Source organism: Chelonoidis abingdonii, chromosome 15 (genome assembly GCF_003597395.2).
Source record: "Chelonoidis abingdonii isolate Lonesome George chromosome 15, CheloAbing_2.0, whole genome shotgun sequence".
NCBI lineage: Eukaryota > Metazoa > Chordata > Testudines > Testudinidae > Chelonoidis > Chelonoidis abingdonii.
In genome coordinates, this window is record NC_133783.1 from 35,644,216 (window position 1) to 35,666,450 (window position 22,235).

The 22,235-nt window shown below is 39.4% G+C and overlaps 1 protein-coding gene across 1 annotated transcript in view; it reads left to right on the forward strand.

Annotated features, from left to right (window-relative positions):
• DNTT (DNA nucleotidylexotransferase) overlaps positions 1-22,235 on the forward strand; it is a 142,493-nt gene that overhangs the window by 26,739 nt on the left and 93,519 nt on the right. The window contains exons 4-7 of the mRNA XM_032770255.1: positions 10,368-10,538; positions 11,766-11,837; positions 18,150-18,273; positions 21,312-21,444. Coding sequence (XP_032626146.1) covers positions 10,368-10,538; positions 11,766-11,837; positions 18,150-18,273; positions 21,312-21,444 — 500 coding nt within the window. The remainder of the gene's footprint in view (positions 1-10,367; positions 10,539-11,765; positions 11,838-18,149; positions 18,274-21,311; positions 21,445-22,235) is intronic.

Genomic DNA, 22,235 nt, shown 5'->3' on the forward strand with positions numbered 1-22,235 from the left:
GCCAGGTGCTTCAGAGGGAATGAACAGAACAGGGCCATTTATCAAATGATCCATCCCCTGCTGTCCAGTCCTAGCTTCTGGCAGCTGAAGGTTTAGGGACACCTGGAGCATGGGGATACTTAATAGGTCCATCCTCTCCACAAACTATCAAGTCATAGGAGTTGTGGCTAAAGTGATATTTATTTATTGCCCTTAAATAATAATGACTCTTCATAATAGTTGACTTATAAGAGTAGTCAAATGATTGTCCTGCTGCCATTTAGTGCAATCTTTCAAAAGATGTTAGTTATTATCTTAGTTGAATGACCTCTTAATCATACACCATACCCCTGACTTGAAGGTCCATATCTTTTCAGTGCCCATATCTAGAATTACATGCATCAAGCTCATTAAGGTGCTCTATTACTGTGGTTCATGAGAAACAAAGTTTCCTTTATGTAAGACTATGCACGTGTACCAATAGCATCACTGTGAATGGTGTTGTGAATTTCTATTCTGTTTAGTTCCTGAACCTTGGTTTTATTTTAATCTAGTCTGATGGACTGAGAGGAAGAGAGAGGTGAGGGCTATTGTGGAGACTTTACACAGCAACTGTTCATCTAGGAAGAGGAAAGTAGAAGACCCTGTGCCTTCTCATGGGATATTAATTTTTTTGGTTATAACTGAAGGATGGATTGTGTTTAAAAACAGCACACTCTAAGAGAAACTATTATTGTGTATTACTAAAAGAAGAAGAGACTGCTGAGGAACTGCCCTTGAAGAAAAATGATTCTCTGATTTTAGGCCAGCATAAAGAGCCTATGATAGAAGCAAACAGATAAACTCTAATGACCAGTGATTGCCAAGAGAACCAGGAGGTGGGTAGGCCATTCTAATACACTGGTTGTAATCCGAAGACTGAAAATTCAGGCAGCAAATAATGCTAGAATTTAGAAATCTAGAGCAAAGTGATATTTAAAACCCAAGAAAGCTGACAGAAGGAGCTGTTTCTAAAAGACTCGAGAAAATATTTAATGGAATTACAAAGCTACTAAGTGGCTACAAATTCTGTGCAGTTGTGCTTGTGGGTAACATTCAGTCTGACTATTTGGAGTGGTAGCTACACAGCTGGGGATTTAAGAACTGAATACTATAGGACAGGAGATAAAAATGAATGTAATGTTTGGCCAAATGAAGTGAGTTCCATCCTGACTGCTAAGTCTTTTCTTCAGGTGGAAAAGCCACCAAGAATGACACAGTGGTCTCAGGCCAGTCTGTGTCTTGACACAGTGAAATAGGTTTTGATATGTCATTTCTACATTAGAATTTTGAGAAAAATCCAGTTCCATCCTGGCAAAGGTTCATAGACCATACAGATTCAAAATGTTCTAAGCCCCAATGTAACTAAACTACGTTGTTGCTTACAGAGAGATCATGCAAGAGCTTCACACATATTTTACATATAATGCAAAAGAGGACCAACTTGTATTTTTATTAGTTTGAACTAAACTTCAAAGCTTCTCCCCAACACACTCCCCCATACCTTTTCACTTAGCACAGTGAAATTTGTATGCTTTTGTGTCAGAGCACAGTTGGTCCTGAAAGTCAAACGGTGAAATCCACTTGCAACAACATTCTTTCAGCATCTGAATTTTATCCATGTCACCAGTATATGCTAGACAGAGGACTGGGCATGGAAAGGAAATTTTGCAATGAAAGCATTTCAGAAAGTGAAGAGCTGAAATTTTGCGCAGCTTTCTTTCACATTTAATTAAAGCCTCGTCCTCTGGAGAATACTCTGGAGATGATGAAACTCTTAAATCTGTTAGAGATCTCTAGAAATTTGGTTTTCCACTAAACTATTTTCATTTAAACTATCAAGCTGTATTGTTTTTCATCAATAAGCAGAGTAGGATACATCAACCTTTTAAGTAAAGAAGCCCTGAAGGGTTAGAATTGGTCAGTGGCCAGTAACATTTTCCTGATTATATCACTGCACACAGATTTCATCAGTGATTCCCTACTAGGCTGCAAGCTTCTTTTGATTCGATTTAAGAAAATTAAAATCTCTTAATTTAGAACTATTTCATGTGCCTTCCCTCCACCCCACCTCTGCAGAATGTTATCCAATGCACTCCTATGGCATTGAACAGGTAGCTACTATTCTTGGAAATAAGTTTCTTATTTAAAAAGTAGAACAATTTTATAAAAATAGTCAAAACTTGCTTAATGTAAGAAGACAGATCTATAATTAATTGCAGTATTTGCAGGCAATATTTTGTACAGCGAATAATGCATATTCAACACTAGTTTAAATGTTTATTTAAAAGGGCTTAATGAGCTCTGCAAAGGCAGGAAAACACTGAATAATGCAAACTAGATTGAAAGAAAATGCTTTGATAATCTTTTCTCGTTGACTATCAACAACCCCTGACTAAAGTGCTACATCTGATTGTCTTCTTAAATAAAGGTAGTGAAACAGCTTTTCCAAGATCTGTCTACTCTAAGCAGAAAGCAGTAACTACTTAAAATAGTAGTGCTATTGAATTATATATAGCTACATTTATCATGATAGCTAATGCCAGCTCAACTTGAACTTCTGTGGAAAATGCATCTATTTAGGAGAAAGCTATATCAGGTGAAAGCTTATTATTTGGACTGAAATGAAATATCCTTAGACTTCATTAGTTTGTAAGTCAAATGAGGAAGAAGACTCCTTTAGTCAATGCAATGTAGACACTAACTCTAAGTGTCTTTTGGTGGCTAGGGGTAGTATTGCAGGGTTTTTTCATACTCCTGGTGTGCCCTGTAGGCTGCCAGCTGACACTGGTAGGTCTTCAGTGGCTTGGCCTTCCAGCCAAGTCACAAAGTCCAAATGAATTCATGCCAGGGTAATAGAGTCCAATAAATTATCAGTTCTCTTGCCCTCACTAGGGTCTTCAGCCTCAGCTCTAGGCCCTTTAAATTCAGTCCTTTGCTTGGACTCTCAAATAAGCCCTGTCCCCCTTCACTCTTGAGGTTTATGCCACTGTGACTGGTAGGGGAACACAAGCCCACCTCTGTGCTGGGTTCCAACCCAAGGACCCTATAAACAGTTGCTACACACTGCTTGATTTCAGTTCATTGCTGCTTTCTCCCTGGGGCACTTCCTACTTGGCCCCTTTTTGCTTCACCCTTTACCTTAAGGTTAGATTTTTTAGATCCTCTCTCTGCCTGCAAACCCGGCAAATGAAGCGAGAACCAAACTTGAGTTATCCCTTAAGCTCCTTTGGTCAGAGAGGAGCACCCTCCCCTGCCCCTCCAGTCTCAACCAGGGATTGATCTCTCAGGCCCTGCAGCTCCTTTTTTCTGACCCTGCTGGGTGCTAATTGGCTGCTTGAACTGCTGTGAGGCCTCTGTAGGCCTCTCTAGCCACGTCTCAAGGACCCTCCTTCACTGCTCCTTTCCTGCCACTTTGCTGCTTCATGGGGCAGGCTGTAGTTGGACCATGGGGCCTCCTATAGGGAGCTGCAAATGCCAGGTACACCCCGTCACAATCATGTGTCATTATTACATACTGTATAGCAATTACACAAGCTATCCCGCCACGACAAGGCACAAACACCAGAGGACAGTTTTGTCTTGGTGTTGAGCTCTTCAGTCTTCATGCCAGTGGCTTCCTTTCGGCTTTCATCACTGCCAGTCATATGAGACATTGACTCCTGAAGGCCATCACACACAGTAATGGTCGATTTCTCTGTCGCTGTTTCCATAACATATTTTGTTTTTTATGGGATGGGATTGTTAACCCTGTGCCTAACCCCCAACCTGGAGGATGAGGGTATCTGTTTTGTCTGGCCAGATTGGTCTGTGGGGTGGGGTGGGGCATGGTTGAATCTACCAGAAAAAAAAGCCCCCACCAACACAGATTTTGGGGATCATTAGAGCACACATGCAAACTCAAGATTTATCAGAGCTGCTTATTTTCAACACTACTTTATAGTGCTGAATGCTGGGGAATGAAAAAGTATGACATGTCCAAACTGTCTTCATTCCATACAAACTGCCTTAGAAAAATCCTCCGTATCTTTTGACCCAGAACAATCCCAAACCAAGAGCTATTGACACAGTGCAGCCAAGAGGATCTGAGTACCATCACTGCCAGGAGACATTGGAGATGGATTGATCATGTGCTTCGGATGGAAACTGATTCCATCACCAGAGTAGCAATAAGATGAACACCTGAAGACAAGAGAAAATGAGGCCACTAGAAAACCACATTGTGAAGAGTTGTGGAAGCCGAGCTGAAAAACCTGAGGCATAGCTGGGAGCCATTGAAAGACTTGCCAGAAACAGACAGGAGTGGAGGAGCTTTGTCACTGCCCTAAACACTAGAGGCATAATAGGAATATGATGATGATAGCAATTACCTGCTATCATAAGCATAAATCCCAATTCTGAACCTTAGCGTCCAAAATGTGGATGCCTAGCATAAATCCTCTAAGCTTAATTACCAGCTTAGATCTGATAGCGCTGCCACCAGACAGGAATTACAGTGCCTGTCTCACTCTGGTCTCCCCAAACCTTCCCTGGGGACCCAAGACTCAGTGTGCCCTGAGTCTCACAACAAAGGGAAATAACCCCTCCTTGTCTCCTCTTTTTTTCCTCCCGGCTTCTCCTCCCTGGATGGCCCGAGGGGATACCATTTCAAGTCCTTGAAATTGGCAACACAAGAGATCAAGTGTGTCTCCCCCTCACCAGAGGCTATGCAGATTCAAAACTAGTCAATCTAACAAAAGAGATTTCCCCCTCCCTTTTTCCTTAGCCTTAACCAGAGAAAAACTCAAACAGGTTTTTAAAAAAGAAAGCTTTATATAAAAAAAGAAAGAAAAAAGACATAAAAATGTTCTCTGTATCAAGGCTGACAATATACAGGGTCAAATTGCTTAAAAAAAAATAAAAACAGCTTACCCAAAAAGATATACAATTTAAAACATCCAGCAAACTACACACATGTAAAACAAAACAATAAAAGCCTATTGTTTTTCTACCTTTGTACTCACAACTTGGAAACTGAAGATTAGAAGTTGAAGATAGAAAGATCCCTTCATAGCCGAGGAGACAGACAAAAGACACAGACCCAAACATTCCCTCCCTGAGCTTTTAAAAATCTGGTTTCCTGATTGGTCCTCTGGTCAGGTGTTTGGTTCCCTTTGTTAACCCTTTACAGGTGAAAGAAACATTAACCCGTAGCTATCTATTTATGACACCTGCGGAAATTGTTTTCTACATATATCTCTGTCTGTCTAGTTTACCTTCACAAGCAGGCAGGAAGCCATACCTTTAGGTTCTGTTCTCTGTTCTCTGCTGGGGCCAACCATCTACAAAAGAAAAGTCTCTCGCAACTGAGGCTTTCTGTAAGCTTTATTCTGGAGTTTTAAAGTGCACAGGCTGTACTGAGAGTAACAATGTGGGGGTGGGGCAGAGGCCTGATAATGTCACCATAATCTGGACCATAATCTCTTACTCCCAAACTGCCCTTGCTGGAGTGGTGGGTGTCATTCTTGTGAGGAACTGGAGAAAGAATCCCTTTCTTTTAACACCGAACAAGCAATTATACTAGAACAAGGAAACCTGTTTTGTCCCCAAAGATACTCTGCCTCTTTCTGTATCACTGCAGACTTTTCTCTGGTCCTTTTTCCTTTGCTTTTTGTTAGTTTTGTTGTTGTTGTTTTGTTTGGTTTTTACTATTTATATGTTTCCACATACTGCACATTTCACAGGCTGTCCAGTAGAATTATGGAATTATGCAATTTTACACCTTGTAAAAGCTGCAAGACCAGGCAATACAAACCCAGACAATACTACATAGACATAATATATGAGGTTTTGGGTAAAAATAATAAAATAGAAGACATACACGAATAAGGAGAGGAGGAAAGGAAAGGATTGTGGACGGGGAGGGAAGAGGCTAGGTGGAATGGAGCTCTGACATTCTTTGAGCCATCTCAACATCTTTATGCAAATATATCTAGAAATGGGATCCCAATTTCTTCAAATTCATATAATTGCTATCTTCAGTGATAAAATATTCTTTCCTTGGTGGCTAATTCAGACAGATCTGAATTCACTGCCTATTTTGAGCATAAGCCTACTCTTCCATTTTTATAAGATCACATGTTTGGTGACCATTGCAGCCTTTGAGAACGAACATCTTTGTGGGGGAGTTAAACCCATCTTAACAGGTAAATAATTTCCCAGCATATTATTTTTGGCTTCAGATTGGCTGCTGAAGCTGAGCGCTATTTTAACTTTTGTGTCTGGGTCTTTCCACAGTTGCCTGACTGTTAGACCGTCCCATTTGAACAGCATTATAGAGATTAATCTGGAAGCAATGCTATCTACATCACTGCCAGGTTACCTATAATAAAACACTGAAACCCCATGTGCCTCTGTGTTTTCCTTGTCCCTGCCTGATTCCCAACATGACAATTCCAGTGTTGCCAATTCTTGTGATTTTATTGTGAGTTTCATGATACTTGTTGTTTTTCTTAAAGCTCTGGTCCTTCAGTGAAGTGATTACATGATACTTTCAGCTTTCATTAAAAATAAAATAGTAGGATTTTAGTGGAGCTGGCTGTAGGATAGGTTATTTTATGAATGGAAATTTTTGACTTTTTGTCAAAACAAGAAAACACTCTTCACAAAAATTTTCATTTAGTCAAAAACTCAATTTTCTTCTGAAAAACTGGTTTGATAGAAATTTTTCTACTAGCTCTAGTTCTTAGCTCTCAGGGCTGAGGAAAAAGACTGAAAATGTGAAATGAGTGTATCCTAAAGAGGGAAAATTAAAAAAAAAAAGAAGCACAAATGTATTTTTTTTAATCTCATGAGTTTTAAGCCAAATTCATAACTTTCTAGGGCCTGAGGCATGAATTTTGAATGGTTGGGGGTGGCAATACTGTAATACCCTGCCTCACAGTGGCTAGTTTCCCAACCAGTGCAACCCTCAGATTTAAGTTCCATTCTTGGCCAGCTGCTGTATTTGTGGGGAAAAGGGCAAGATTCTGCCCTAGGTGACAGATGGAGAGACTGTCTTAAATCTAAGCTACTTTACCTAACCACTTCCACTTTCTACCATTAAAAGGTCATAATTCCACTATTGTTTAGTGCGTTAATTCTGAGTTTAATGTTGATTTTTTGTGTATGCTTAGTTTACCACTTTGTTTTGTAGTTTAAACCAAGTAAGAAAAAGTATTGGCGGAAACTCTTTTGACCTCATTCTCAACACGCTCCCTGCTATAGAAACTTCACCCAGAAAGAGGCGCAATGGCATAACACCCCTGCTTCATTGTCCTTCTTCCACGCAAGGACCTGCAGGCAGCTAGTAAAACTCTAAAACGGTTAGGGTTGGCTAGCGAGAGGTTTGGCTAAGGATGCACTGATTCAGTGGCCTGCCATGGAGCTCCCAGAAGGGATTAAAACTCTTTTCTCTTGGTGTGAAACTAAAAACTAGTGGCGGAAACTAGAACTGGTTGGGAATTTTGTCAACACGGATAGAAGGGTTTTATGTGGGGTGCTCTGCTTGATTTGGTCAAGGACCTGAACTGGATTTACCACATCCTACATTATTGCTGTAATCACGAAGGTATTAGCTAATTCTCTCTCTCATCCCAAAACCTCAACATTTTTCATGAAAAAGAATTCTTGTTTTCCAGCCAGTCTAATGAAAACACCTCCTGGCCACCTCACCCCAATTTGGGATGAATCTCCCTTCGGCTGCCATACTGCACTGGTGTGTGAAGGTGCTATATATGCCCTTCCCCCCACCCCCAATAACTGGGTGAATCTCTGTGGAGTGTGATCTCCCATCCTTTGGTGTGCACAAATGGGATGTGTCCTCTTTTCTAAGTTAGTTTTCTGTTGCTGTCTATAGCTTCCTTTAAAAAATCATGTATATAATTTTCACACACACACCCTTGTTAAAAATGTATATAAAGAAATGAATAAATTAAGAAATTGAATATTTTAAAAAATGAGGCGAATGAATGAAAGTGTAATGAATGAATCTATTTCTATAATTAGAAATTAGCTTCACAGCTTTAGAGAAGGCTAATGAGAACCTATGGTTTTGTGGATTGCTTTAGTAGACAGTCTTTTCTCAGAAAAAAATCTTCTCCCCTCCCTGTGAATTTTTATACCCAAGGGTTAACTGAGTATAAATAGCTACAGAGGCTACCAAATCAAACATCTTCCTAAACAGCTCCTTATCTCAAGAGGTCTTACATGAGATGTTCTGAAAACAGAAGAGTGCAACACTTATTAGTCTGGTAGCAGGAGCTGGTAAATAAATATATAGCTAGAAATAGGATTCCTCTAGTGAGATGGATTAAAGGTGACTAAGCTTTGGGGAGAGAAAGGAATAAGGTTACCCTGCAGAAAAGATATATAGCAAACAAAATTCTTTGTAACAAGATGATGCCCTGATGAGTTTGTGTTAATAGAAGCTTGTGCTTGAAAACAATAGAGGAAACCATGAAAGATTCAAAAGCGAATTGGTTCTGGACCTATTGTGTGAGAATGCTATTAGCTATATAAAGAAGACTGCAGGAAAGCAGGCAGAATGTTAACATTCAATTCAGCATATAAGACACACAAAAAGGCTACAACGCGCTTCATATAGTTTTGCTGAGTGGTAGAATCAGTGACATGCATCTATAATAAGGTTAAATAGTGTCTACTGATGGAACAAAAGGTCTTGAGTCCTGATCTTGCACACAGGTCATGCCCATGCAGACTGCAGAAGCCCATTGAATTCCCCAGAATATGTATGAGCATGTAAGTCCAATCATAGACAACTGAATGCATGATTGGAGTCTTAGAAGGTAAATCAATTTGGTTGGGATCCTCTTGAGTCCAGAGAAGGAAAAGAAGGTAGAACAGTTGCAAGTGGTCCTCTCCTGAATTAGATCATCATTTCATTTAATGCAAGTGAAGGAGGCTGGTCACTACACAAAGCCGTTTATGGCTTGAACATGGTGACTATTTCAGTGAAGTCCTGTATTATACAGAAGGTCAGACAAGATGATCAGTATGGTCCCTTCTGGCCTTATTATCTATGAATCCCTGACTAGGTCTAACTGGAGTGAAACCAATTCCTGATTAAATGAAAGGATGGAAAAAACTAGAGATAGTAAAGCAAATATTCCTAAATCAGAATGCACCCCCTAGCAAAACATCTGCCACAATAGTCTCCGAGTTAGAAAAGGTGAACAGATGTTCAATGAACAGAGAGGAATAGAGCATTTCAGGAGAAAATGTAGAAAAAGCGAGGCAAAAGAAAAAAAGCTTTTACTCAATAAAAGGTACCTCTTTTAACATTTATATTTTGTTGAAAATGATGTTCCACAAATTCTAAAGTCAATAGAAATATTTCCATGAAAACAATTTTCTTTCACGTTAAACACAACCCTGCATTGTTTACAACCCTAACACCATGGCATTCTAACTGGCCTATTTTTATTGTCCAAGCTGACTGAAATGTGAAATGTAATCGATATTCATAGCAAAAATTAAATTAATTTTGAAAAATTCTTTCAGTTTTAATAAACTAAATGATTAGAACCCAGCTAAGGACATTTTAAAAAAAACTTCCAGACATGCTGTGCCCTTGGGGCTGCTGGGCCTGCCATATACTTTTCTTTGACTGTATTTGAGAAACACAGATGTCATGTAGTGATATGCTGAATAAAGTACATTTGGGCAGATTTTGAAAACTTGCAGAAGCTATTTCACCTTGTCAGGCTCTGGAAAGTTTTCTTAATTACATGGAGGTGGTTAAATCATCTCTAGTGCTCAAGTACCAGGCTGCTAATTAAGCACTCATATGAAAACATATGCCTGTGGGTCATTCACTTCCGGTTAGAGCTATGTGGAGGACAGAAATTCCATTTAGTCAAGGATTTTGAAATTCAGCTTCACTCCAAATTGGAATAAAACCAAAACATTTCAAAATTCTCTGTGAAGGAAATTGTTAAAAAAAAAATTAGTCGTGGATCAATCAAAACACTTTGTCTTAACTTTTATTTTATATTATATAATATTATGCAAAATAAAAATGTATCCAAAAATGTCAAAATGTTTGGTTTAAAAATGTCAAAATAGGATATTTTGTCACTGTCAGACCTTTCTTTTTTTTCTCCTCAATGAAATTTTTACAAAATTGACATTTTCTTGAAGTGTTTTTGATTTTGGCAGAACTGCACATTCCAACAGAAGATTGTTCTGTCAAAACGTTTCCAGCCAGCTTTACTGTTTGTGTGCAATAGTAGTATGCTTTCTAAGGGGCATATAGAATATTTCAACTTTTATTAATTTTGGTTGCTTTTTGTTTTTGTTTTTTATCCCAGGATGCTTTTGAGATACTTGTTGAAAATTATGAGTTCAGAGAAAATGCAGTATCTTGCCTTGCATTTATGAGAGCAGCCTCTGTGCTGAAATTCCTTCCATTTACTATAGTCAGAATGGACGATCTAGAAGGACTGCCTTGCATGGGAAGTGAAATCAGAAATGTCATTGAGGTAATGTTACAGTGAATTCCCTGCTACATGTTTTTTTTACAGCTCTAATTTTTTTAGGGGCCAAAGGGGGGCCCAAGATGTTTGTCAGTGGGGATAACTTTGTGTTTCTCCTGTATTAGATTTAGGTTATCCTCTATTATTAAAGAGTCAGTGACGTCTGTGTATCTTTTATAATAATCTGACTTTTTGTGCATTCCTTAAATTTACAATAAACATTACTTGTCACAGAAACATTCCTAATGATTTCAGGTAATTCAAGAATAAATGATGAGATACCATGTATAGTGTGTTGCTTTAAAATACATTCTCTCATTTAGATGACTTAATACCTCTTCATATATGACTTGTTCTGCACAGTGCATGGCAACATCATTTTGTTAGTTTAATGCTTTTTTGAAAATATTGTTTTTGGCAAAACCTGTACATATTTTAGTAATTTAGGCACAGATTCACAGAGGTACTTTAGTGCCTAAATCCCACTGATACCTAAATACCTTTGTGAATCTGGGCTTTAGTGTTAATTTTGCCCTCTTACCTACTTACAGAAAAGCCTTTCATCCAGGTGAGGGGTAAACTCCACATTCCTGTTGGGCCCTTGTGAATCCCCCTAAATTTTTCATTGCTTTAGTTTTTGGTCCTTTCAGGACCCCATGTCTCAGCCACTATTATTTCAGGAGACAATAGAGCAGAATGCCTTAATTATCTGGAGAGGTCACTGCTGAATGTTTTGATTCACTCTGTTTCCCTTTTCCCTTTTCCTTCATAGGGTGAGAATACTGCCTCTACAATACTCTTAGCCTCTGCTGGCCTGGGGACTGGGAATTCTATTCAGATCTCCTGCACAATAGAATGGAGATATTTTTTTTTATTTTTTTTTTACACAGAGCAAAAATATATCCATTGTCACAGTGCTTCTGGGTTTGTTTGTAATAAACTCAATCAAATGCTGAAATATAATTTTCAGAACAGCTCAGTAAAGCATGTGAAATAATTGCAATCCGATTGACAATTGGAAAATAACTGATAATGTGCAAGATTTTTTGTGGACCAAATCTTTACTCCATTCTTGAGTTAATGGAAGTTTTGCTTAAGTAAGGATTTCAGGATTTGGTCCTTTAGGAATAAAACAAGGGTGCCCTCTCTCTGCTGATAAGAATTCTCACTGGACTATTATATTACAGTTGAATAATTTCAGAAGTAAGAAGTAACCTATTACTGTATATACAGGAGATTATTGAAGAAGGAGAGAGTTCTCGAGCTAAAGACGTGTTAACTGATGAACGATACCAATCATTTAAAGTAAGTATATTTGTCTTAGTTTTTGATGTAGTTGCTTAAAAGTGTGTGAGATCACTTTTTTCATGAGATCTTGAGTTCTCACTCAACATGTCTAAGAATCTAGTTAGACTTTAAAATAAAGGAGCATCACAAGTACTGAATTTTATTTAATTCAGAGAAAGAGCAGCACTTAAAAATAGGGACTGTGATAGAGTAAGAGAATAACTTTGAATCAGTTACCCTTCATCTTCTAATTAATGTGATACAATGTAATTTGCTGTTGAACTTCAATTAAAGGGTAATTTTCTCCCCAAAATTGATGTAACATACACTCTTTTTTGCCTTAGGCTTAACCCAGTATATTTTTGGTTCATTAGTCATGACTATGGCGCAGCACAGCCTTATTCTGATCTTATAAAAATGTCAGGTTGGGGATGATGACTAAGATCTATCTTTCATTCTGCTGAAACATGCCTCACAGGGAGAGGAGGCAGGGATGGAAGGAAGGCTTTGTTAGCTGGCTACTTCTAGATTTAGAAGTACATGAGAATTCAGCTTGAATAAAAAGTAGTTCAGAATCAGATGAGGTAGTAGAATAGTTCCCATTTAGTGAACATTCAATACATTCTCCACCAGAGAGGCTCTCTTGTTTCAGGAGTTTATCTCTGAGAACATTTTAATTTGATGAGTGTGTCTTTCCAGGCATAGCAGTCTTTGGTATCACATATACTATAAACAAGGGAGTTGTGTTCTTTTGCTAACACCCACATCAGCTTGTTGCAAAAAACTGTGATGATATAAGGACACAGGTGAAGAAGATAAGCTGTACTTATGCGGTCAATACTTGTCATATAGGTTATATCTACACTGCAATTAGACACCCACGGCCAGGGCTGACTCCAGGCACCAGCGTAGGAAGCTGGTGTTTGGGGCAGGCAATTCGAAGGGGCAGCACTCCGTTTGGTATGGCAGAACGTCTAGGTCTTCGGCGGCAATTCGGCGGCGGGTCCCTCATTCCCTGTCTTAGTCTTTGAGCTGCCGCCAAATTGCTGCTGAAGAAGCTGTGCGTTTGAGCTGCCACCCGAGTGCCGATGCTCGTCTTTTTTTTTTTTTGCCGCTTGGGGTGACAGAAAACCTGGAGCCGGCCCTACCCATGACTGGCCCATGCCAGCGGACTCAAGCTTGCAAGGCTCGTGTTGTGGGGCTATTTAATTATGGTTTAGATGTTTGGGCTTGGGCTGCAGCTCAAACCGTGGGAACCTCCCACCACACAGGGTCCTAGAGTCTGGGCTCCAGCCCAAGCCCAAATGTGTACATCTCAATTAAACAGTCCCATAGCTCAAGTTCCTTGAGCCAGAGTCAGATGGCCTGGGCCAGCTGCAGGGTAGACATATCCTTAATATAGTGAATAAAGGTCTTGTTGCATTTGACCAGAGAAGGGTAGCGAGAATGATTAGGGGCATGGAAAAACTCTCATTTGAAGAGAGATTGAAAAGGGTGTGATTCTTTAACTTGGCTATGTCTGCACTGCCCCATTGTAGTTTGAACTACAGCAGTGTACATTAAATTGCTACACTGTAACTTGCCTGTGTGGGTGCTGACGGTGCGAACTAAAAAGTTCCCAGTTTGTGTTAATGTAGTCCTGTTTAAAGGACTATGGCCAGTGGGAGAGTGGGCTGCTGTGCAAACTTCCCAGCCTGCACTGTTCTGCCAATGCACCACAGGCCTGCCCTGCAACCCCACTACAACAGTAATGCTAGACCTCTCTTGCACACAGGTTATCAATCATTCTGAATGTTTCCAAGCTGGGTAGTAGTTTTGTGATGCATGCAAATGTGCACTGAAAAGTAGGATGAGACTACAAAACTCCTGGCCAAAATCTGATTCCAAGTTTGTGTGACTGAATCCTGTATTTTAAGCTAGGTCTGCAGAGGTGAAAACTGGTGCACACTAAGCCAATAGGCTACCTATTGTGCTATGGGTTTTTTAATTATCAACAAACCAAGCAATATATAAATATGATTTTTTTTTAGTTATGAAATTGCAACAATGTTATGTGGTTATTCTTTGAGCAACTCAGACTGTATAGCATGTGTTTAGCTTTACACAATATGAATGACAATTCATCTTATTGACATTAATTCTTGTAAATACTGAAAGAAACTGTGGTACAGTGGGAGTAAATGTACAATGACTTTTACCAGCACAAGCTCAGTACTGACCACATATACAATAATGAAAATGGAATATTTATAACCTAAAAGACCCTTCAGCAGTGAACTTCATGGATCTAACTTCAGTGAATGCTAAAGAACTGCAGTTTGTAGAGAATACAAAGTTAATTTTGTTTTCCTTCACTGACAATAGAGTCCATTTACTACTGCTCTCTAACCATTGCTAAGCATTAATAAAGTTTCTTGGAATCATTCTGCAACCAATAACAGACCCTTTTGAAAATGCAACACTAGCAAAAACATTAAAAGATAAGAATCTAAATGATTTTTTAAAATAAGATTGAAAATGTAATCATATTCTCTTACAAACACCCATGTTCCAAACAAAGAATAGGTAATCTTACCTATTATATACAACATGTAGGGTAATTCCTATTTAAAATTATACAGATTTTCATCCTTCCCTTTTCTTTATCTTAATTACTTTCAAAGAATTAATCTCATTAGAAAAACACCAGATAAAATTAGCATGGTCTGAATTCAAAGGTTGTAGATTCAATGGAAAAAGAAAATTGTGCAGCCACTCATCACATATATGAACGGGCAATGAAATTGCTCAGAGATACAATATTGACAAAGTGAGTATAAAGAACATATGCTTTGGGAAAAGCAGGGATGTTTTTTTCTCCACTTTCATATCACAATCCATTTGAGGGATTGATCCACTGAATATTGTTTATATTTTAGAATTTTGCTCTACATTCTTCTCTTGAAACAAAATTGATGTACAAAATTACTTAGCAATGGATGGAAGTGAAACATACTAAAATTCCATTGACTTGCCTTATTTATAGATTTACAAGCCTTACTCAAGAATGACTGATACAAATGCTGATGTTGTAAGTGGCACAACAAAGTCATAAGACGTGTTTCTCTTGTGCATCTTACTAGTGTTATATATATAAATGTAGGTTTCTTTGAGCATCTTGATATAACTGGCTGGTTTGTAGTAAAAGAGGATATTGGCTTAAACGGGGAGCAGAAACAAAGAGTTAAATGTCAGAATTAGCATAAATAGACAAACAGAGAACACCGATTCATGAATGAAAATATTCAGCATGTATCTTGAAAAATCAGATGCTTCAGTTGGACCTGCAAGCTGGTCTAACTTGTTTTTGTAGTTCTGCCTTGATGAAATCAATTGACATTGACTATGCTGAGTAATATTTGAAATAGCCATAAAGTGTTTGTATTTCATATTACATTGAACATATTACATACTTTTCTTTTGTTTTTGTTATGTTCATATTGTGTTTTTAATCATATGGATTTAATATTCCTGTAGTAGCATGGCCCAGGGGATTCCCAAAAATATACTTCCAAAAAGTGGATAATTTCTGGCACAATGGCAGCAACTTTATTTAATAACCAACAAGAACATAAGCAAATGGAGGAGGGGAATGAACATAGTCTGTGCACCAAAGTGTGGCTATAGCACTCAGACTGACCTTGAGCAGCTCTTGTCCTGACTGGTAGATCCCAAAGTCAAAACTGCTGGAGAAAGCATCCCGCTCTGGACAAATAGCTTGCACTAAGCTATGCTTCATCCTTGTAGAGAGAGATAGAGTCACCACTGAAACAGACTCCAGTCCATCATTTCTGGTTAATCTTATGGTCCCAGCTACATACTGAATACCACCTTTCTGGGAGATACATAAAACCCTCTCCTATCTACCATCTCAGCCCAAACCACCAAATATATTTATTTTTCTGCAAAAATTCTGTCTGCCCCCAAAGTTGTGACATGACATAGTAAAATGTAGGGGTACATGGATGTGAATGGAAAAAATAATACAATGGTTTAACAATGTAAGAACATTATATGCTTATTAATTACAGTATCCAAAGGTTAAAGATCATCCACTTGCCCAAAGCCCCCACTCCCGCTGCATGAGGGTGAATGGGATGAAAGGCCTTGCTGTAGCAGCAGGAAAACTTCAATGACCCTTTGTTTCTCCCTCAGCTCAGCCTAAAGGGGTGGAGCATCAGTCTCCTCCTTCCTGGCCAAAAAGAAAGAGCTGCTTAGAGCTGGAGGAGCAACCAGTGGTAAAGCCTGAATCAAAGTGGGATTCTGCAGGGGTCTGTTTTGGGACAGGCTCTATTCAATATCTTCATCGATGACTTAGATATTGGCATAGAAAGTATGCTTATTAAGTTTACAGATGATACCAAACTGGGAAGGATTGCAACTGCTTTGGAGGATAGGGTCATAATTCAAAATGAGCTGGACAAATTGGAGAAATGGTCTGAGGATAAAGTTAATAAAGACAAATGCAAAGTGCTCCACTTAGCAAGGAACAATCAGTTTCACGCATACAGAATGGGAAGAGACTATCTAAGAAGGAGCATGGCAGAAAGGGATCTAGGGGTTATAGTGGACCACAAGCTAAATATGAGTCAACAGTGTGATGCTGTTGCAAAAAAAGCAAACATGATTTTCGGATGCATTAACAGGGTGTTGTGAGCAAGACATGAGAAGTTGTTCTTCCACTCTACTCTGCGCTGGTTAGGCCTCAACTGGAGTATTGTGTCCAGTTCTGGGCACCGCATTTCAAGAAAGATGTGGAGAAATTGGAGAGGGTAGAGAAGAGCAACAAGAATGATTAAAGGTCTAGAGAACATGACCTACGAAGGAAGGCTGAAAGAACTGGGTTTGTTTAGTTTGGAAAAGAGAAGATAGAGAGAAGACACGGTAGCAGTTTTCAGGTATCTAAAAGGGTGTCATAAGGAGAAGGGAGAAAATGTATTCATCTTGTAGCTTCTAAGGATCGAACAAGAAGCAATGGGCTTAAACTGCAGCAAGGGAGGCTTAGGTTGGACATTAGGAGAAAGTTCCTAACTGTTAGGGTGGTTAAACACTGGAATAAACTGCTTAGGGAGGTTGTGAAATCTCCATCTCTGGAGATATTTAAGAGTAGGTTAGATAAATATCTATCAGGGACAGATATAAATATCTATCTAGACAGTATTTGGTCCTGCCATGAGTGACCTCTTGAGGTCCCTTCCAGCCCTAGAATCTATGAATAAAGTTGGGCTATGATTGTTCAGGAAGGGTAAGAAACATCCGGCATCAATCCAGGGGACCAACCCCATCAATCCTTTTCCAAATGATCACTGTCTTTTGTCTGCATGAAGGGTAAATGGATGAAGGGATAGAGGGGCAGCTGAGCTGAGTTAGATATAATATGAGATGCAGCTTGACTTGGTAGACAGCACATTCTGGTATTTTTATTAGAAGAAATATTTGTGAAATATGGGATGACTCATGTGAGGGCTGCAGGACTGGAACTGTATTTACAATGGGCAAAGCAAAAATTTGCCTCTCCGTTTGCGTTTGAGTCCCTTCTTAGAAAGTGTTCAGCATCAAGTGCAAATTCTTATGTTTCTGTAGGACACCTTTTCAGATCTAGATAACTGCTCTGTGTACTTACCATCCATATCCACACTTCTGTCTTGTGGGCATCGAGATTCATTTCTATCAACTTAGTCCTTAAGAGCCAAAATGTTCACACTGACCCCATCTCATGGGAGTGCAGTGGCATCAACATCAGGAGATGTACAAGCAACAGCTTGTAGTTCAGAAACAGTAAAATCAGGATGTCACTGAGGCTAAACAGACAATGTGGAGGCAGTTCTTCTCCTTTATGCTAGGAAGTCAATGTAGTGCTGGCTTAGAAGAGGGGGGGTTTTAAAATTGATATATAAGCTTACTGCTTGTATTACTTAAACAGTTACTTTGAATGGTGAAATGGTTGCTTAGTACTACTGAAAATCCTACATATTTAGCAAAATCATGCCAAGATGCTGAGATGCTGCTGTATTTTTTTTTAGATTTCAAGTTAATTAAAACTGTTCAGGTATGATAGCCATTTGGCTGCACCGGGTAATCGTGCAAAAAAACCAAACCAAAAAAGAGAGGAAGGTACACTCGTACAACAAATCCAATGAGGTTGAATTTTGCCCTATGTTTTAGTTGTACACACAAACCAGTTTGTTTTTTACTTTATGTTAATCCATTGTTCCTTTTGAAAGCAGCACTGTGTTGTCTCAGCAGATGTCTGCAGTTACACTGAAATCTGCATTGTTCTGTTTACTTTAGCTATTTATTTCTGTCTTTGGAGTGGGATTGAAGACATCAGAAAAATGGTACCGAATGGGTTTTCGGACGCTGGAAGAAGTAAAAGCTGACAAGACTCTGAAGCTATCAAGGATGCAGAAAGCAGGTAAACCCCCCACTAAAAGATCTGTGATTAAGTACTTTAATGCCTTTAAGACTGCATTAATTAGTGTAGGCTACAGCAGTGGTTCTCAACTTTCAACACTGCAGGAGCTGATTTGTCTTGTGTACCCCAAGGTGTTGGTGCTCTATAAACATCTGCCAGAAGTGAAGCACAGCCTTAGGAGGGATGGCTGTGATCACCCTGTCTCAGGGCAGGAGCTTGAGTCCAGGACTGAGGGCAAGGAAGAATCCTGAGGGAAAAGGACTCAGAGAGGTCCAGGATCTACAGTGGGAAGAACGAGAGGGTTGAAGGAAGCCTACTAGAATCAAAACACAGCTCCAGGGAAGGAGGGCTGTGGAACCTGCCCCACAGGAAAAGACGTTTGAGCCCAGGATTGACATTTGGGAAGATATGGTGGAAAGGACTTTCTAGACAGGTCAGGTTGATACATAGGACGAGGCTCTAGGAACAAAAGAGAGTGAGTTTGAGTTATGGTACAGATAGCCCAGTTGTTCAGGGTTCCCAGGGTTGGGAGCCCTTAGCTGAAGGTGCATGTGGGTTCCCCCACATGTAACCAACCTAGTAAAGCGTACAGCGACTCCTGCTGTTAATGGGAGGAAGAAGAGACTGACTGGATCCAAGGGAGAGTTGGAAATTAAGCCCAGGAAAAGAAGGGTCGAGACTTTGTGCAACAGGACAGATGTTCATAGGAAGGGTTGTGCATCATTTTTTTATAAGTGGGGCAGAGTGCTGAATCTTTACAGCAACCAGTCTGTGCTGAAGGCTGAGAGAACCATCATAGATGAGGGGAAACTGAGGCAGGGTGACTGCGGTTTCCTGGTGCACCAAAAGGGAGCATCCTCTGGGACTGCTACATGATCCATACACCAATACCCCTTTTCTTAATGCACACAGGTGTGTCATTTTTCCCCCAGACTATATTAATTTGCCTCCCATTCTCATTCTGTTTGTGGATCTCTGTTCTTGGATTCGGTGGCAATTTCAATACCTCTAACTTTGAGTTATTTAAGTTTTCTAACTAAAATAGAAAATGTTTTTAGTATGTCTGTTCCTTACAGACTGTAACTAAACTTTATTTGGGCTGTGAGTTTGCTAAGTAACTTTTTTAAGGGAACTTCCTCATTGGAAGGTTGTTGCCAAACACAGTCAAGCCAATTTTAACATTATTTTTGTTTGTTTCTGAAGAAAAGCTCCTCAGTTCCCCTTGAAATGGAAAAATGTAGACCCAATTGTATTTATGCCAGAGGTGTAGCCCCTGGGATTTTAAAATAAATTTTGGTTTGGTTTTAAAATACACTGTATATTCCGGTCATCAACACCTCTGTGGTCAGCTCTCCTTTAGCTTGAGTGGCAGAGGCCTGAGCTTTTGTTGCCATAGGTTCTGAGTTTGACTCCTCCTCACTGATGATTGTGATGTTGGCCCCAGTTCATGATACACGGTAACAATTTTTGAGAAAGCTAAACTATGTTCTCCTTTAAAACTGGTTGTTGAAATGCTCTGACTGGGGAATGCAGGATGCTTTAAAATTCTTCTTAAAAACACAACAAAACTTTTTTTTTCCAACTGGCATAAATTTATTATTTACCTGGATATACATTTTTTTTCAATTCCAGGTGAAGTGAGGAGCTTTTTCTCCACACACACACCTTTTATCTCAAGTGGTAAAAGCCTCTGCTTTGTCACCTACTGGCTATTTAGGAAACTTTCAGTTTGTCCCAAGGAGTGAGAGGGGAGCGAAGGGTCCACACAGAGTTAGTGTACAACATGGTATCGTGTGCTAGAAGTTACCCCCCAGCTGGTGCTCACTAATGTACTATACAGACAAACCTCCATATGTGCAATATGGTGACCTTCACATGCATGTGCCTGTGCCAGGTGCACTTTTTCTATCATTCTTTAAAGCTCACTATTATTTTCAGTCACACTAATGCTATTGATTATTTTATGTGATTTAAATGTCATTGTTAATATAGTCATTATTACAAGAAAGTCTGCATGGGTCCAAAGGTCCAATCCCCTCCAAATTCTGTCCAGATATGAGTAGTCCCCACTGCCAGGGCTCCAGTCCAGTCCTTTCCTTTCCTAAGCCTCTAAAACATGAAGGGTGAAGTCACTCAATGGGAGCTCTCCCATTTTCTTTCACTGGGGCCAGGATTTCACCAGTATCAAATCTTAACTTTCACTAACACCAGAGGCTGCTGTAGTCTTTGTAGCAGTTGATCAACTCTCAATCCCTTGTAAAGCTGAAAGCCTTAGATGAGCCCAGCTTACAGAACCTTTGAAGACACTTGATCTCATATCAGCCATTCCTAACTACCACTTCTTTTGTGACCTTAAAAAAACAATGCAGCCTCTTCTTATGTTCCAGTGACACTTTCCTCCTAGCTCCCCAAGAAAGACCAGAACCTTTTCTGTTCTTGTCGGCACTTATCTCCTAACCACCCTTGCTAGTCTCCGTTCACCTCCCAGTCCTCAGCAACTGAACTTCTTTGGTGAAGCCAGAGAGTCATTCCCCATCAGGGACCTGGAGCTTCTACGGAAATCTGCTAGTGACATTTTTCTTTTGGGGAACATTAATAATAGACTCAATAAATGTATCAATAAGTTTTCCCTGGTTTGTTCTTGTGAAAAGCAGAAATTTTTTGAGATGACTCTGAAACGGTAGAGCCATATTTGGAAGTAATGTTGAAATAAAACAAGCTGGTCATAGATTTTAAGGCCAGAAGGCACCGTTATGATTAGTCTGAATTCATTGTATAACACAGGCCATGACATTTTATCCAGTACTTCCTACATCAAGCTCATAAGTTCTGTTTGAAGTAAAATATATATTTTAGAAAGACATCCAGTCTTAATTGGGGTCAGCTTAGGAACCACATGCCCGTCATGCAACTTGAGTGTTTTTGACTCCCTGCTTAACAGATGATTATCAGCCTTATCTTTAGCTTGCTTAATAATATGTATATTTTAATATTTCATTTAGATCAACATTTTTTTACTCATGTAAAATTACTTTTAGGGTTTCTCTACTATGAAGACCTCCTTAGCCGTGTATCTAAGGCAGAAGCAGATGCAGTAAGCTTGATTGTTAAAAATGCTGTACGGACATTTTTACCAAATGCTTTAGTGACCATAACTGGTGGTTTCAGAAGGTAAGTAGAATAAATAATGTGTGACTTCACTTTCCCCTCCCCTCCCCCGGACATACACAAAATGCTGATTTCTGAGCTATAGAGAGCAAGCAAAGGAACTAAATGGGAGAGTATGGAAGTTTGTTCCTAATAGTTATTCAAACTGTAAGAAGACTTACATGGACAAATCCTAGGAAGAAAGACTTTTTTGACCAGATTCCCAAGGGTTTTGATTCCGAAAAATACAGATTCTTGGTTTAGCACTATAAAAATCAATTAGCTGACAAACAAACCTTATACAAAAAAGATGAAGTGATATGTTTGTATTGCACATTATGATATCACAAAGGATTTTCCATGCTTTTTGTTGTTGAAACTAAATTCCCATACCTAAAAATGGTACAATACAATAATAGAAGTTTTATGCTTTAAAAAAAGCCTTAATGTGTGGTTGAAGGCAATGAGTTTTCCTTCTTGATACTCAGGCCTGGTCTACACTGGGAGGGTGGAGGGGATTGATCTAAGATACACAACTTCAGCTACGAGACTAGAGTAGCTGAAGTTGACGTATCTTAGATCAACTTAGAATCACTTACTTCACGTCCTCGCGGTGCAGGATCGCGGTGCAGGATCGAACCGCTTTCCCGTTGACTTTGCTTCCACCTCTTGCCAAGCTGGAGTTCAGCGGTAAATGGGAGAGTGATTGGGGATTGATTTATCGTGTCTACACTACATATGATAAATCGATCTCCAATAGATGGATCGCTACTCGCTGATCCGGTGGGTAGTATAGACATACCCTCATTCTTAGA